Source organism: Rana temporaria, chromosome 5, assembly GCF_905171775.1.
Source record: "Rana temporaria chromosome 5, aRanTem1.1, whole genome shotgun sequence".
In the NCBI taxonomy this organism is placed as follows: domain Eukaryota; kingdom Metazoa; phylum Chordata; class Amphibia; order Anura; family Ranidae; genus Rana; species Rana temporaria.
The window spans coordinates 123,830,684-123,847,267 of NC_053493.1; the positions used below are offsets into that span (position 1 = coordinate 123,830,684).

At 41.0% G+C, this 16,584-nt stretch overlaps 1 protein-coding gene across 1 annotated transcript in view; it reads left to right on the forward strand.

Moving 5' to 3' along the window:
- GADL1 (glutamate decarboxylase like 1) overlaps positions 1-16,584 on the forward strand; it is a 427,714-nt gene that overhangs the window by 87,639 nt on the left and 323,491 nt on the right. The window contains exon 3 of the mRNA XM_040353089.1: positions 3,317-3,443. Coding sequence (XP_040209023.1) covers positions 3,317-3,443 — 127 coding nt within the window. The remainder of the gene's footprint in view (positions 1-3,316; positions 3,444-16,584) is intronic.

Here is a 16,584-nt window from a genome sequence, read left to right on the forward strand (position 1 = left end):
AATTTTCTTTGTACGATACCTAATCGCACAATTTTTGTTTAGTCAGTACAGTTGTCGTCCGAAAAAACAACACAAATACATAACAACACATGACATCACTTCTGATTTTTTTTTTCTGTCGTACGAGAATTTTCTTAACTTTAGTAACCTATTCAACTTCTACTTGCGACTAGTAAACGAAAAAAGTTGGACGATCTTTCGTCCGATATTCGGATCGTGTGTACGGGGCATTAGAGTGGGTTTACATCCACTTTAAGCTGATTGAATACAAACAAACTATATGTGGGCTGCCTTACATATTCTAATTCTGCAGGGGAGGTGGAGTAGGAGATAGTTTGAATATGAATAGTGCATATAAAGGTGCTTCCATCCTAAAAAGTTTGTCTCACTATATATGCAGAATGGCTGATCTCTTAAACTAGACAGCCAGAATATAATGCTATTGACAGCTACATTATAGCATGCTTGAACAGAATGGATGGTCACAAATGAACACTTAGGCCCGGATTCACAAAGCACTTACGCCGACGTATCTCGAGATACGCCGCGTAAGTCTAACTATGCGCCGTTGTATCTGTGCGCCGTGCCCACAATCTGAGATACGCCTAAAAAATAGGCTTCTTACGACCGACGTAACTTGCCTACGCCGTCATACCGTGGGCGCATATTTACGCTGGGCGCGTTTGCCACTCCCATTGATTTTCTATGCACATATGCAAATGAGGGAGATACGCCGATTCACGAACGTAGTTGCGCCCGGCGCATAATATACACGGTTTGCGTAAGTTGTACATCCGGCGTAAAGTTATTTCCCATATAGGAGGCACAACTCATGCAAAGGTATGGACCAGGGAACAGAGCCGTCATATTTTACGTTGTTTACGTAGTACGTGAATAGGGCTGGGCGTAGGTTATGTTCACGTCGTAGGCAGTGATCCGTCGTATACGTCGTATCTTAGGGAGTAGTGCCGTGCATTTTAAGTACTTCTATGGCGCTTGGCCCATCATTTGCATGGGGTCATGCCTCATTAGCATGGCTCACGCCTACTTCCACCTACGCTGACTTACGCCGAGGAAACCCAGCGTATCTTTAACAGCGAGTGGGAGCGAGTGCTTTGTGAATCCAGTGCTTGCCTCTGTGCGCTGCGCCGGCGTAGCGTAAAAGAGATACGCTACGGCGGCATAAATATGCGCCGATGTATGTGAATCCGGGTCTTAATTCTTCACAATGCTTTTGCATTTGCAGTTTTGGAACCCCACAAGCAGATTTTTATTAGTGAAAGGCTTGTTTTTTGTTTTTTTAATTGGATTTAAGTTGTGTTTTATAGGCAATTGGGCAAATGAAGACGAGTATTTTGAGTGATATTCATAAAGTTAAAGTTACAAGTTCAATAATATGGCTGCAATTACCTAAAGCTTTAATGAAGTTGGTCATTTATATTCCGAACTGCATCATATGTGTGGTCATTTTATTTTTTAGCATATAGATAACCAATACCATTCTGTCATCAAGCAATTATTTTCTTCACGAATTGTGATGTGTAAGAGTGATTTTTCTTTGCTCCTAAGCTTCCTCCAGGCAAGTTTTTACAGTTTACTAGTTTGTTTAATGGCTTTGTGCAACATTGCAGAAAGATGGATAATTCACAGGCTTTAGAAATGTCTAATGCTTTATGAGTTACATTAACTATTTCCTCAACTACATTTGGCAAAGTGGGAGATGCAAAGGCTGGCTAATTAAGGCATTGTAAAAAGCAATGATTTTGTTCAATATGGAAACAGATTTCATCTTTCATTGCTTCGGTGAGAACAGAACAATTAAGGATAAATGCTGATTAGTTGCTATAGGTTACTACATTTAAACAATGTTTTTTACCATATCAAAAAAATAAATAAAAATTGTAGCATTTTATATATTATTTTTACAATTACGTATTTAACTATCAAGTGTATGTTATCCAAAGCACTACCCTTTAAAGGAATGTTAATAGGGCATTGTTTCAAAAACATTTTTTAATGTTTTTAAATCTGTAGCTTTTATCAAAATACACTACTGGTTCTGCCATTAAGATCCTCATTTGGGCACTTCCTGTTATGAGCAGAAATGGAAAAGGAATTAAAGGGACTTTTCAAGTGCGACATACCAAGTAACAAAACTTCATTAAAAATGCATTATTTATTAGAAAATGTTGTTAAAATATTGTGTCCATCATAACCCATTTCTTATGGTCCTTCATTTCAGCATTGTGATGAAAAATCAGATATGTTTCGCCCCACTAGGCTTCTTCAGGGGATGTATTATCCACTAAAGGTCATGGCACTCCCATGTTAAACATATATAACTTGGATATATAATCTGAACTATCTGAACTCCTGAGCCATGTGGACAGGATTGTACTGGAGACCGCATTGTTCCCTGAATACTGATACTATATCCCCCTGTGAGGATCCTATGCCCCCATGTAGTCATCTTCGGTAATATATTCCTGGTCCCTGTATGCCTTATGTGGCCACGGACAGTCCTTTTCGGTTTGATGCCACTGGGAACATCTCTTGAATAGTTCAGATTATAAATCCAAGTTACAGTATACTGTATATGATTAACCGTGGGAGTGCCATAACCTTTAGCATATAATACATCCCCTGAAGAAGCCCAGCAGGGCGAAACATGTCAGGATTTATCATCACATTTCTGCTGTGAAGTTAAGGACCATAAGAATGGGTCATGATTGTATTTGGTATTATATGGACACAATGCTTTAATTTAATTTTCTACTAAACAATACATTTTTAATGGAGTGTGGATACTTGGTATGTCGCACCTGAAAAATCCTGTTAATTCCTTTTCCATTTCTGCTCAGTAACAAGGGATGCGGTGCAATAGCTAAATTACGTTTTACCCACATTAATCCATAGCTATGAGTTGACAATTCTTTGTCCCTTTCTCCCAATTGTGTTCCTGTGTTATATTGTTGCTATGCACTTTTTCAATGGAGACTACACTTGGTCATGCTACCATATATTACACAGGAATGAGTCACTGCTGTCACCCTCAGAGAACTTACCCTGAGAAAAGATATATAGCAATTACTGGAGTATATGCCTGTAGGCAGGAAGTGGATGCAAATGGGTTTCAGGAGATCATTGGTGCTGATATGTAACAAAAAAACTAAGTATATTATGTAAACTAAATGTCATCCAGATATGGTTTATATCTACGTTAAATATGGTTTATTTGCATAAGGCACATTGGTATGTTTGATATCTGTATATATTATTAATCATAACTTTCATAACAATGTTTTTTTTTTTTTAGGTTTGTGAATGGAAAGACCCTGAACAACTTAAAAAGCTTCTGGATGTAAACATCAGAGATATTGGAGAGCCTCATCAGGAACTTCTGCAACTGTGTCAAAATACTATTAAATACAGTGTCAAAACAAGTAAGAATTGATTTTTTTTTAAATTTCATTTTTCTATTTTTATTTACACCATCAGTAAAACCAGAAGTTATACTTTCATAGATACATAGTAATATTGTTGTCTTCTCGTGCTTACTCTTTTTAGTGAAATAAATCTGTTCCCTTTAGCCACTATGTGTGAATTCATAGCCCTGTGTAAGATACAAGTCACTGGAGTCATAGCTCACACAGGGCTATGGACTTCCCTGTGGCAGGGCTCAAAGCCCCTGTGCTGTTGCATGGGTAAATTATATGCTCTTTCATACCTGAAAGTACCGGGTGTTTCCTTCAGCTTCTGGTGCTAATTGAAATGGCAAGAAGAGCAAGGAAAGATAAGTATATACTGTATATACAGTTGCACTCAAAAGTTTGCATTCCCTGGCAGAATTTGGCATTGAAATTGAAAATGGTCTTTTATTTAAGGCTATTGATCATATAATTAATTATTACATAGTTCTTTTGCTCCTTTTTAAACCATAATGTTAATTGAAATCACCCCAATGGCCCTGATCAAAAGTTTACATCCCCTGGAATGTTTGCCCTTGGTGCAGACAAAGACAGTGGCACACACAGGGGAAAATAGCAATTAAAGGTTAATTTCCCACATCTGTAGCCTTTTAAATTACAATTAGTGTCTGTATATAAATAGTCAATATGTTTGTTAGCTATCACATGGATTCACTGAGCAGGCTAGATACTGAGGCACGGGGATCAGAAAATAACTGTCAAAAGACCTGCATAACAAAGTATTCAACCTTATAAAGGTAAACAACCTTATACAGATGGAATATCCAACGCCTTTAATTTGCCAGTCAGTACTGTTCAATCACTTATTAAGAAGTAGAAAATTCAGGGATCTCTTGACACCAAGCCAAGGTCAGGTAGACCAAGAAAGATTGCAGCCACAACTGCCAGAAAAATTGTTCAGGATACATAACAAACCCACAGGTAACCTCAGGAAAAATACAGGCTGCTCTGAAAAAAAGACAGTGTGGTTGTTTCAAGAAGCACAATATGATGATACTTGAACAAAAATGTGCTGCATTGTAGTGTTGCCAAAAAGAAGCCTTTACTGCACCAATGCCACCAAAAATCCCAAATACAATATGCCCAACAACACCTTGACACACCTTACAGCTTCTGGCAAAATGTAATCTGGAGTGATGAGACCAAAATAGAGCTTTATGATCACAACCATGAGCGCTACGTTTGAAAAGGGGTCAACAAGGCCTATAGCGACAAGAATACCATCCCCACTGTGAAGAATTATGTTTTTGGGGGGGAGGCGGGATGAGTTCTAAAAGTATGGGGAATCTTGTGAAAATTGATGGCAAGATGAATGCAGCATGTTATCGAAAACACTGGCAGACAATTTGCATTCTTCTGCACAAAAGCTATGCATGGGACACTCTTTCAAATACGATAATGACCCTAAGCACAAGGCCAAGTTGACCCTCCAGTGATTACAACAGAAAAAAATTAAGGTTCTGGAGTGGCCATCACAGTCTCCTGACCTTTAAATCATCAAGCCACTCTGGGGGTATCTAAAAGTGCCGTTCATACAAGGCGACAAAAGACTTTGCATGACCTGGGAGCATTTTGCCAAGATGAATGGGCAGCTATACCACCTTCAAGAATTCAGGGTCTTATAGATAACTATTACAAAAGACTGCACACTATCATTGATGGTAAAGGAGACAATACACAGCATTAAGAACTAAGGGTATACAGACTTTTCAACTGGGGTAATTTCCATTTAAGTTAAATATGGATCCCATATAAAATAAAAGAAACGTGTGTTTCTTGTTTTCTTTAACAATGGTGCATACTGTACTGTATATTACCAATTCCCTAAGGGTATGCAAACTTTTGAGTATATATATATATATATATATATATATATATATATATATATATATATATATATATATATGCAATATGGAGGGTTAATCCTTTCACTGCAACACCCTGTGATCTATTCGTAACCTCTGGTAGCCAGACAATTTTATTTATTTTTTTCATTTGTCATTTTAATTTTCACTTGTTTTAATTTTTCTCTTGTTGCTACTGATTTTGCAGGTCCCATGTTAGTTGCTCAAATGCAATCAAATCATAGCACACAAAAACGTAATATAACTTATACAATTCCTGTTAAATCTATGAGATAAAACTGTATTGAGTTAATAAGTTACAAATATTCATTAATTTTAAATGTGATTTTTTGCAAAACAATGACATTTGTAAATTTGACTGGTTCAACAGAAACTGGATACATTTAAGTACATGTGAAGAAAAGGAAGAGTACCCCTAGGGGCTTTGTGTTGCAGCTGACAATTATTGAATCAAAATATGAAAAAATAATGTAATTTATTAAAGACAAATGAATAACAGGATGGGAACACCCATCTAGTACATATAGGAAACATGGACACAAAAAGTGTCATTCAAACATTGGAGTACAGTGGGTAAATGTAAATAGAACAATATATTGGTTTGACTTATGCGCAGAGACCCCGACGCGTTTCGACCCTTTTGCTGGTGTGGGTCTTCTTCAGGGGGAAGAAAGTTTGCAGGCATAAGTTCTATAAAAGAGATATATATATGTACATGATGAGATTTGTTAGAGAAACAAAAAACAAACAAACATATGAGTATTAAGCTATTAAAAATACAGTCATTATTGCAGACATTGAAAAAGTATATAGTTACCAAGGTGAATGTCCAGAGCCAGAACCGGTAGCCAGACACAGACCAGGCCGCCATGGCGGGGAATTCCCAGGGGACACTCAGGATGAAGGGAGAGGTCAAGATTGCAAAATAGACCAGGTGGTGGGATGGGTGGAACAACCCCCAAGCCCGCGAGGGATCGCAACCAAGGACCCCGCATTAGGCCGGAGGGTGGGGGGGGAGGAAGGGGGGAAAAAGGGCAGGGCAAGAGAAACGGAAGGAAAGCCGAGCCCGGTGGAGCGAGGAACCAGCCAAATAAAGAGGATATAATGAAACCTGGGGGGAGAAAAAAGAAACCCCCATGATGGAAATATTTGCATCCTAAGTGGTGATACAAACAGAGTGTCTACAGGGAGGAAAGGTGAATGATATGTGTATGGACAGATAGTGGGGAAAGCTTGAGAAAAAGTGCGTGAGAGGCACATGAAAAATGACTGTAAATGTGAGATGGACCTAAGAGAGGACGATATTGAGTGAATAAGGTGTGAGGAAAAGAATAAAAATAATAATGAATATAAGTATAAATAAAAATCAAAATAAATATAAATATAAATGTAAATATAGATATAAGTATACATATAAAAGTAAAAATAAAAATAAAAGTAAAAAGTAAAAATGAAAAATAAAAAAGATGTGTGTGCATGAATGTGAAAAGGAAAATCGAGTGAATATCAGTGTACAATGCAAGAATAGCCGGTATGTGTAGGGGAGGCATAAGTGTTGAGTGTGTGTCATAACAAGGTGAGATGGTGTGGGAAGGGAAAAGGACAAGGTGAATGCAAAAACAAAAAAAGGGAAAAGCAAAAAGAACGAAACAAAGGAGGGGGAGGGGAGAACGGGAGGGGATGTTTACCTGGACTATCTGGATGCATAGGGTGAACCACTAGACGGCAAGGTTTTATCTGTAAAGGGATGTGCTGCTGAGTTGACCCGGAGAGGTACAGGGTGGATATAGCCCATCAGGGCAAAAAACTACAGCAGAATATAGAAAGGAAAAGAGGGTATAAATAAATATCAATAGGTATTAATGATATTGCTATAAAGCAAATCAAAACGTCTATCCAAGGGGCCATAGACAAAGGTCGGGCCATTACTTACTTGTCAGACGTTAAAAAAAGTGTTATCTCAAAGTAGGTGCAAGCCTGGGAGCTCGACAGTGCGAGTTACCCACGGCTGCTCTATTTGTAGGAGTGGTGGTCCTGCCTGGGGCGTGCCTCTAAATCGTTCCCTCCCCCCCCATCCGCACACACCTAACCCCCCCCCCACACACACGGTCTGCGGGAGCCAAAGCGACGGTCAAAGACCGCGGCTATTGTGAGACCCCCCGGCGTTCCGGAAGGACAAACATGTCCCCGGCAAACCGCCGTACCTGTCCCCGTCGGAAACGCCGTGACGTCACCGCATGCTGCGCACGCTGCGAGCGCATGCGCGGCAGAGCCGCGAACGTCCGGGGGTAACGCGGGACGCCGCCGGCAGACTGGGAGCTCCATCTGGCGGTCAGATAGAAAAAGACCACTCTGGAGCGAGACAGGGGATGGGAAAACCGAGGAACCTCTGGAATTCCACCCCCTCTTGTTTCCCCCGTCTGCCGTGGGGCGTGGGGGTAGAACCACACCACTGCCACGTAAAAACCTTGCCATGGGTGAGCCCAGGGAGCCCCGCAGGCGTGCACATGGCCATGGATGCAAAACGGAACTGAGGACAGACAGACACCTGAAGTAGTTGCATGTATGAATAAATATAAATTAAAAATAAATAATAATCATTAGATAGATAATTTAAATTGCCAAAGTGAAATATAACATGCTGCCAAGGTATGAGTGTATTTATATTGTTAGATATATAAACATGAATTTGTGAAGACAAAGAGCAGACAGGAAGATGTCAAAAAATTCAGCGTTAGGGGAGGACCAAAGAACCCCCTCAAAACTCAAATCTAGGTGAGGAAATATATGATGAAGTATACAACGAGGAAGGACAGGAAGCTTACTATAAGGAAAACTATCACTAAACTCCTCGTTGAGGTTGCCCCTTCAACAGACTATCCCTAAAGAGGGTAAAAGCGAGAACGAGAGGATGCATGATAGCCTGTATGGGCTCTGGCTAAGTAGCCTACGGATCCAAATCTGCTTATGTCGTGAACAGGGGATCCCATCTAGAAGCCGCCCACGATCGAAATCTGTATTTGCGATCGGCGGGGACAAAAGGAAGGGAAATTATTAAATTGTATAAAAATTGATTAAAGGAGTGTGTTAATTGATAACGCTGAGAGATGACAATCTACACTGCTAGTGTCTTAAATCCACAGGTATCAAACCAGGGGAACGGGTGTTTATCCACCCAAAGAGAATTTTTAGCAAAGGAATGGCGATACATGTTGTGGATGCAAGGTGCTGCACACCCCTGAATAGATTTTTGAAGAAAAGGAAGAGTACCCCTAGGGGCTTTGTGTTGCAGCTGACAATTATTGAATCAAAATATGAAAAAATAATGTAATTTATTAAAGACAAATGAATAACAGGATGGGAACACCCATCTAGTACATATAGGAAACATGGACACAAAAAGTGTCATTCAAACATTGGAGTACAGTGGGTAAATGTAAATAGAACAATATATTGGTTTGACTTATGCGCAGAGACCCCGACGCGTTTCGACCCTTTTGCTGGTGTGGGTCTTCTTCAGGGGGAAGAAAGTTTGCAGGCATAAGTTCTATAAAAGAGATATATATATGTACATGATGAGATTTTTTAGAGAAACAAAAAACAAACAAACATATGAGTATTAAGCTATTAAAAATACAGTCATTATTGCAGACATTGAAAAAGTATATAGTTACCAAGGTGAATGTCCAGAGCCAGAACCGGTAGCCAGACACAGACCAGGCCGCCATGGCGGGGAATTCCCAGGGGACACTCAGGATGAAGGGAGAGGTCAAGATTGCAAAATAGACCAGGTGGTGGGATGGGTGGAACAACCCCCAAGCCCGCGAGGGATCGCAACCAAGGACCCCGCATTAGGCCGGAGGGTGGGGGGGGAGGAAGGGGGGAAAAAGGGCAGGGCAAGAGAAACGGAAGGAAAGCCGAGCCCGGTGGAGCGAGGAACCAGCCAAATAAAGAGGATATAATGAAACCTGGGGGGAGAAAAAAGAAACCCCCATGATGGAAATATTTGCATCCTAAGTGGTGATACAAACAGAGTGTCTACAGGGAGGAAAGGTGAATGATATGTGTATGGACAGATAGTGGGGAAAGCTTGAGAAAAAGTGCGTGAGAGGCACATGAAAAATGACTGTAAATGTGAGATGGACCTAAGAGAGGACGATATTGAGTGAATAAGGTGTGAGGAAAAGAATAAAAATAATAATGAATATAAGTATAAATAAAAATCAAAATAAATATAAATATAAATGTAAATATAGATATAAGTATACATATAAAAGTAAAAATAAAAATAAAAGTAAAAAGTAAAAATGAAAAATAAAAAAGATGTGTGTGCATGAATGTGAAAAGGAAAATCGAGTGAATATCAGTGTACAATGCAAGAATAGCCGGTATGTGTAGGGGAGGCATAAGTGTTGAGTGTGTGTCATAACAAGGTGAGATGGTGTGGGAAGGGAAAAGGACAAGGTGAATGCAAAAACAAAAAAAGGGAAAAGCAAAAAGAACGAAACAAAGGAGGGGGGAGGGGAGAACGGGAGGGGATGTTTACCTGGACTATCTGGATGCATAGGGTGAACCACTAGACGGCAAGGTTTTATCTGTAAAGGGATGTGCTGCTGAGTTTTTTAAGTACATGTAAGTACATGTATACACCTCTATGTTCAATAGAAGCGGGTGTAAGGACCTGCTTCTGTTTAACAGCCTGGCTTGAAAACATTTGGGTGCAGCACTGATCAATGTATTCTAAAGAGGGTAGTCCCTTCTGTCTGAATACTATAGCACCACAGCGGAATTCTCTGCATCCACATCACTTGTCAGTCAAAAATTACCATCATATTCCCTGTTTAAAGTAGTTGTAAAGACTGAAGGTTTGTTACTTTGCATGGAGGTAAAAAACCTTCTCTGTGCAGCAGCTCCCCCAGCTCTCCCCCTAATACTTACCTGAGCTCCATCACGATCCAGCGATGTGCAAGAGAACCTTAGATCTCCAAGGACCCTCCCTCCTCATTGGCTAAGACAGCAGCGGGAGCCATTGGCTCCCTGCTGTTGTCAATCAAAGCCTGTGAGCCAATGAAGAGAAAGAGGGTGTGGGGCCAAGCCCCAACTCTGTGTGTGAATGGACACGCAGAGCCATGCCTCTGAGGTGAGCCTGCTTGGGTGTTCCCATTGCAAGCTGCTTTCTACAGAGGGAGGGACCAGGAGTGCCGGTGAAGGACCTGGGAAGAGGAGGATCAGAGCTTCTTTGTGAAATACTGCTGTTCAGAGCAGGTAAGTATATTATGTTTGTTATTTTTTATAAAAAAAATTATTTTAATAACACTTTAAGGCATAAAATCTGATGGTTGGCATCACACCTAGGCATTGTGTGTGCCAGATCCACAGTGCACACACAGCATGGTATATGTTACTATAAAAAAAAATGCAAGCATACATTTTATTGCAATGCAGCATTTTACAATATGTATCCCGTAATATGCATCACCACAATGTGTGTGTGCAAGGGTATTTATATTTAAATGTTGTATTCTTTAATTATTTGTTTAAATTTTCATATTTGTTATCTATTTTTTTATTAGTCTAAAGGCTGTACCATGTGTTTATTCACAAACAGAAACATAGAAAACGCATGACTGATGTCTACCATTATGAACAAAAAAAGAGTCCTCTGTATAGGCCACAGAGTGGTATTGGAGGGCACAGGAGGGATTGAAAGGCATAGGGGGGATTGAAGGTACACAGAGGTAACAGGAAGCAGTGGAGATTGAAATTGAGATTGAAAAAAGCTCAGGGGGTGCAAATTGCACACTACAATGAGTAACAATTTGGGAAACAGTAGCAGAGGAGCAGTGAAGGGGGGTGAGGGGTGAATATCACTTTTTAAATCAACAGCTCTTCTGATCATAGCTCTTCTTTTACTCAGTAGCATATAGGGACACTTCTGGTATAAGATCACTTCCACTGAAGTTATGATGAGCTTAGAACAGAAGGGGAAATTTCATGGATGTAAGGCTTACTGACATTCTTGCTCCAACATAAACCTTATGTCCATGGTGGCAAAAGGGTTAAAGCAAATCTGAGTTTAGCGTGTAATAACTGGTGGCACGATCTAGCCAATTATGAGAAGGTTTGGGTTATATTTTCATAAACATTTTTTATATCACAAGGTAGGTCTGCCATGAGCCAGTCAGGACAGAGTTAAAGGGGTTGTAATTTTTTTTTAAATAACAAACATGTTATACTTACCTCCACTGTGCAGCTTGTGCAGTGGCCCCGAACCTGATCTTCTGGGGACCCTTGGCAGCTGTCTCGGCTCCTCCCCACAAGAACTAACCCCCTTCATGCAAGCTCTCTCTCATGGGGATTAGTTCTTGTGGGCTCGCTCCTGTGATACAGCCGGCGGTCATAGCCACAGACCGTATCACTCGGCCCCACCCCCGGCGTGCCGCGTCATTGGATGTGATTGACAGCAGTGCAAGCCAATGGCTGAATGAGCCGAGAAGCCTGGCTGAGAAGCCAGCGCATTCACAGCGTGGGACTTTCGAGGGGTCAGGTAAGTAAACGGGTGGGCTGGGGGCTGCTAATCCTCAGATGTTTTTTCACCTTAATGCATAGAATGCATTAAGGTGAAAAAACGTGTGCCTTTACAACACCTTTAAATCTGAATAAACATGACATGTTAACACACTACTGTACCGAAGGGAGGCCACATGAATATATTCACAGCAGGGGGGTAATTAAACCCTTACCAGCACATAATAGTCTATGCATCTAAATTGCACTGTCCAAGGGTAATTTTCTTACTAGGCCTTGAAGATAAAAATTATATTTAAGTTAATTAAAACAGCTGCCAAAACCATTATTCAACCTTTCAGATTCATAATTCATAACCCAGCATGGTTTTGAGTATTATCACCCAACCCCTACCATTGGATAGTCTTGGTGGCATCTCCACTTTGATTTCAATGGTATAAAGCTGAAATCCACAATCAAATCTTTGTCAAATCTGTGAGATCTCATTGATCCACATGTTCCATCAAAATGTCATAGGAGAAATATGTTTCTGTAAGTTTGTTTATTCCTTTTATTTCAATTTTGTTTGCTTATATGTGTGTTACTTTGTAAATTATTTTCTTTGTAACTTTTTGCAACCATCTCTATACCCTGCCTAGCTAGGGATGTTAAAGTAATGATATTATCGAAAGAATGCATATATTTAAAAGACTTGAGTGAGTGTTTGCACTAACCCTATAACTGATATCACCTTATCTAGATTGTAACTGCTAGTGAGAATAGGGTGTGTGGCCTGTGAAAGCCTGCATGCCAGTCTGCTGCAAAGCAGAGTCTACTGACTAGGTTTTCTAAAGCAGGGTCCCTCATAACTTAAGCCTGTAAGTTGTGAGTTGTGGCAGCTTGGGTATTATAGGGCCAGATTCACGTACAATAGTGCCAGTGTAACGTAAGCCGTTTACGTTACACCGCCGCAAGTTTTCAGTTTTAGTGCCCGATCCACAAAGCTCTTACCTGGAAACTTGCGGCGGTGTATCGTAAAGACGTCCGGCGCAAGGCGGGCCAGCATTCTCTGTTTCGCAATTCTCGTCGTGCTTTGCGCACAGTGACGTCATTTTTTCGAACGGCAACGCGCGTAGCGTAATTCCGTATTCCCGGACGGCTTACGCAAACGACGTTCATTTTTAAATTCCGACGCGGGAACGACGGCCATACTTTATACAGAAATACGATTGCTGTGTAAAGTTAAGGCACCAAAAACGCGACTAACTTTGCAACGGGAAACTAGACTAGCGGCGACGTAGCAAACCCGAAAATCCGTCGTGGATCGCCGTAACTCCTAATTTGCATACCCGACGCTGGTTTACGACGCAAACTCCCCCCAGCGGCGGCCGCGGTACTGCATCCTAAGATCCGGCAGTGAAAAACAATTACACCTGTCGGATCTTATGGATATCTATGCGTAACTGATTCTATGAATCAGTCGCATAGATAGAAACAGAGATACGACGGCGTATCAGGAGATAGGCCGTCGTATCTCTTTTGTGAATCTGGCCCATAGTGCGCATGTTGTTTATGGTCATTTTCTGATTGGGGAGTTTTGGGTTCATGCGATAATTAGCCTGGTCATTTTCTGAGGACAAATGACTGACAGCAATACCTTATGCTTCATCTGCCCTCACACCTGTGTTGTCTGTACCACCTTCCATGATAGCTGAGTACAATGAGTTAAAGGGAGCCTGTTCTAAAGTTACTTTACTTGCCTGACAGTCTGTGGCTTCAGTACTTTTCTAATGCCGCGTACACACGATCATTTTTCGTCATGAAAAAAGCTACATTTCTCGGCATGTAGAAAAAACGTTGTTTTTTCCAACTTCATCATTAAAACGACGTTGCCCACACACGATCGTTCTTAAAAAATGCTCTAGCAAAGCGCGGTGACGTACAACACGTACAACGACACATCCATGCGGATGACGTGAAGCCCACACACGATCATTTTAAATGACGTTTTTTAAAAACGTTTTTTTTTCTTGCCGAAAAATGATCATGTGTACGCGGCATAAGTGTTTTTAACGCAGCATAGGTTTCCTTTAAACCACATTTTTAGTGCACTTCCTCTGGTAGGGTTTTCACTTTAAAAAATCATATACAACTAAACCTTTGTTAACTTTTTTAGATTAACCAGGTTATACATTGATATGGGTACAAATTGAAGCTGAACATGTGCTGACATCATTTTTTGGCCACCAATACCTGCCGATTCAGCAGGAACTGGCCGAGATTTGAACAATTAATGGGCAGGCTGAATGTACCAAGTTGATCAAGCCATCAACTTGGGTACAACCAGCCTGCCGAATTCTCTTGTGATTATCGCAATTGGCGGCTTAGCAGTAATCACTGTCTTCTCTGGTAGGTGGGATTCCCGCATCAACACTCTCTGTGTTTTTGGGGGAATCAAGCAATTTTCTTTCCTGCAACCCGTGGTTGGAAATTTGCTCTATGTAAAGCCGGCCTTAGAAACAAAGATTCCTTAACCCCTTCCTTACCAGGCCATAATAATATGATGCTGGCAGGAACCCTCCCTCCCTCCGGGTGGAAGTCATATGTCTTTTCTTCCCGGCAACCTAGGGTGCGTGCACCGACGTCGGCGAATGCGGCACCGCTTGCGACCCGGTGCGCATGCCCGGCGGCCGCGATGTCCACCAGGCACCCACGATTGCCAGCTATCATGGGAGGAGTATGGATCTGTGCTTGTAAACACACAGATCCACCTCCTGTTACAGGTGAGGAGACCGATGTGTGTTCCAGTACAGAGGAACACACATCTGTCTCCTCCCCTTGTGAGTTCCCCTCCCCCTACAGTAAGAATCACTCCCAAGGAACATATTAGCCCCTTCAGCGCCCTCTAGTCTTAACCCCTTCCCTGCCAGTCACATTTACACAGTAATCAGTGCAGTTTCATAGCACTAATTGCTGTATAAATGTGAATGGTCCCAAAAACGTTTCACAAGTGTCGGCCGCAATGTCATGGTCACAATAGAAATCTCAGATCGCTGCCATTACTAGTAAAAAATAAATAAAAATGACATAAATCTATCCCCTATTTTGTAGACGCTATTAATTTTGCGCAAACCAATCAATATACGCTTATTGCATTTTTTTTCCCAAAAATATGTAGAAGAATACGTATCGGTCTAAACTGAGGAAATTATTTTTTTTAAAGAAAAATTGTGATATTTATTAAATCAAAAAGTAAAAAATATTTAGCTGGATTCATGTACAGTTACAATGGTGTATCAGTAGTACGCCGTTGTAACTCCGAATCCGCGCCGTCGTACATTTAAGCGTATGCTCAAACTGAGATACGCTTAAATGTTGCTAAGATAAGACTGGCTTAAGTCTCCTACGCCGTCGTATCTTAGCTGCATATTTACGCTGGCCGCTAGGGGCGTGTACGCTGATTTACGCCTTGAATATGTAAATCAGCAAGATACGCTTATTCACGAATGTACGCACGCCCGTCGCAGTAAAGATACGCCATTTATGTAAGGCGTTTTCAGTCGTAAAGATGAACCACCAAAAAGATGGCGCAGTCAATGTTAAGCATGGACGTCGGCACAGCGTCATATTTTTCACGTTTTACATCGTTTGCGTAAGTCGATTTAGAATAGGGCTGGGCGTAGGTTACGTTCACATCGAAAGCATTGACTATTTGCAAAGTGATTTGGAGCATGCGCACTGGGATACGTCCACGGACGGCGCTCGTTCGAAGCGTCATTTACGTGAGGTCACGAATAATTTCCATAAAACACGCCCACCTCTTCCACATTTGAATTAGGCGGGCTTACGCTGGCCAATTTACGCTACTCCGCCGCAACTTACGGAGCAAGTGCTTTGTGAATACTGCACTTGCCTCTCTAAATTGCGGCAGCGTAACGTAAATAACATACGTTACGCCTGCACAAAGTTAAGCCGCCGTACGTGAATCTACCTAATTGTGTTTTTTTTTTAATTGTCGCTCTTCTTGATTGGTTTGCGCAAAAGTTACAGCGTCTACAAAATAGGCGATAGTTTTATGGCATTTTTATTATTATTTTATTTTTTTACTAGTAATGGCAGCGATCTGTGATTTTTATCATGACTGCCCGAGGCCTAGCAACTGAGAGTAGGCCCAGGAGTTTCTGGGCTTTCACATTGAGGTTGCTGGGCAGGAGTTTTTCAGGCGGTATAGCAGCGCTATTTTTAGCACTGTACCGCCTGAAAAACTCCTCAGTGTGAAGGGGGTCTTACTGTGAGTATAGGAATGAACCAATCTACACTGTACTTACAAACCTATGCATCCAAAAAAAAACTACACTATGCAACTGGCTCTGGATTGTACAGAACAAAATAAGTTAAATTATTTTCACTTACAACTGAATGGGAACTCTTGCTAAATATTTATGCTCTTTCAGTATTTGGACTCCCACAGACAGAAAAGAGAAACAACTAAAACATTCCCTGTATCATACTGAAATGTTCCCATGTCACCATTTCTGCTATTTATGGCTTTATTTTGTGTATAAAAAGCTCCAGCATAGAAGATGTATCTTGAAAGTGACAACAGCAGTGCAGGGACTGCGTAGAGCAGAAATGTTTTTTATACAGTGTGTCTAGTGTATTTGTTATACTTATCTTTGAATAGAGTAGCCCTTCTTACATGTGCCAACAAATGAATTGTTTTT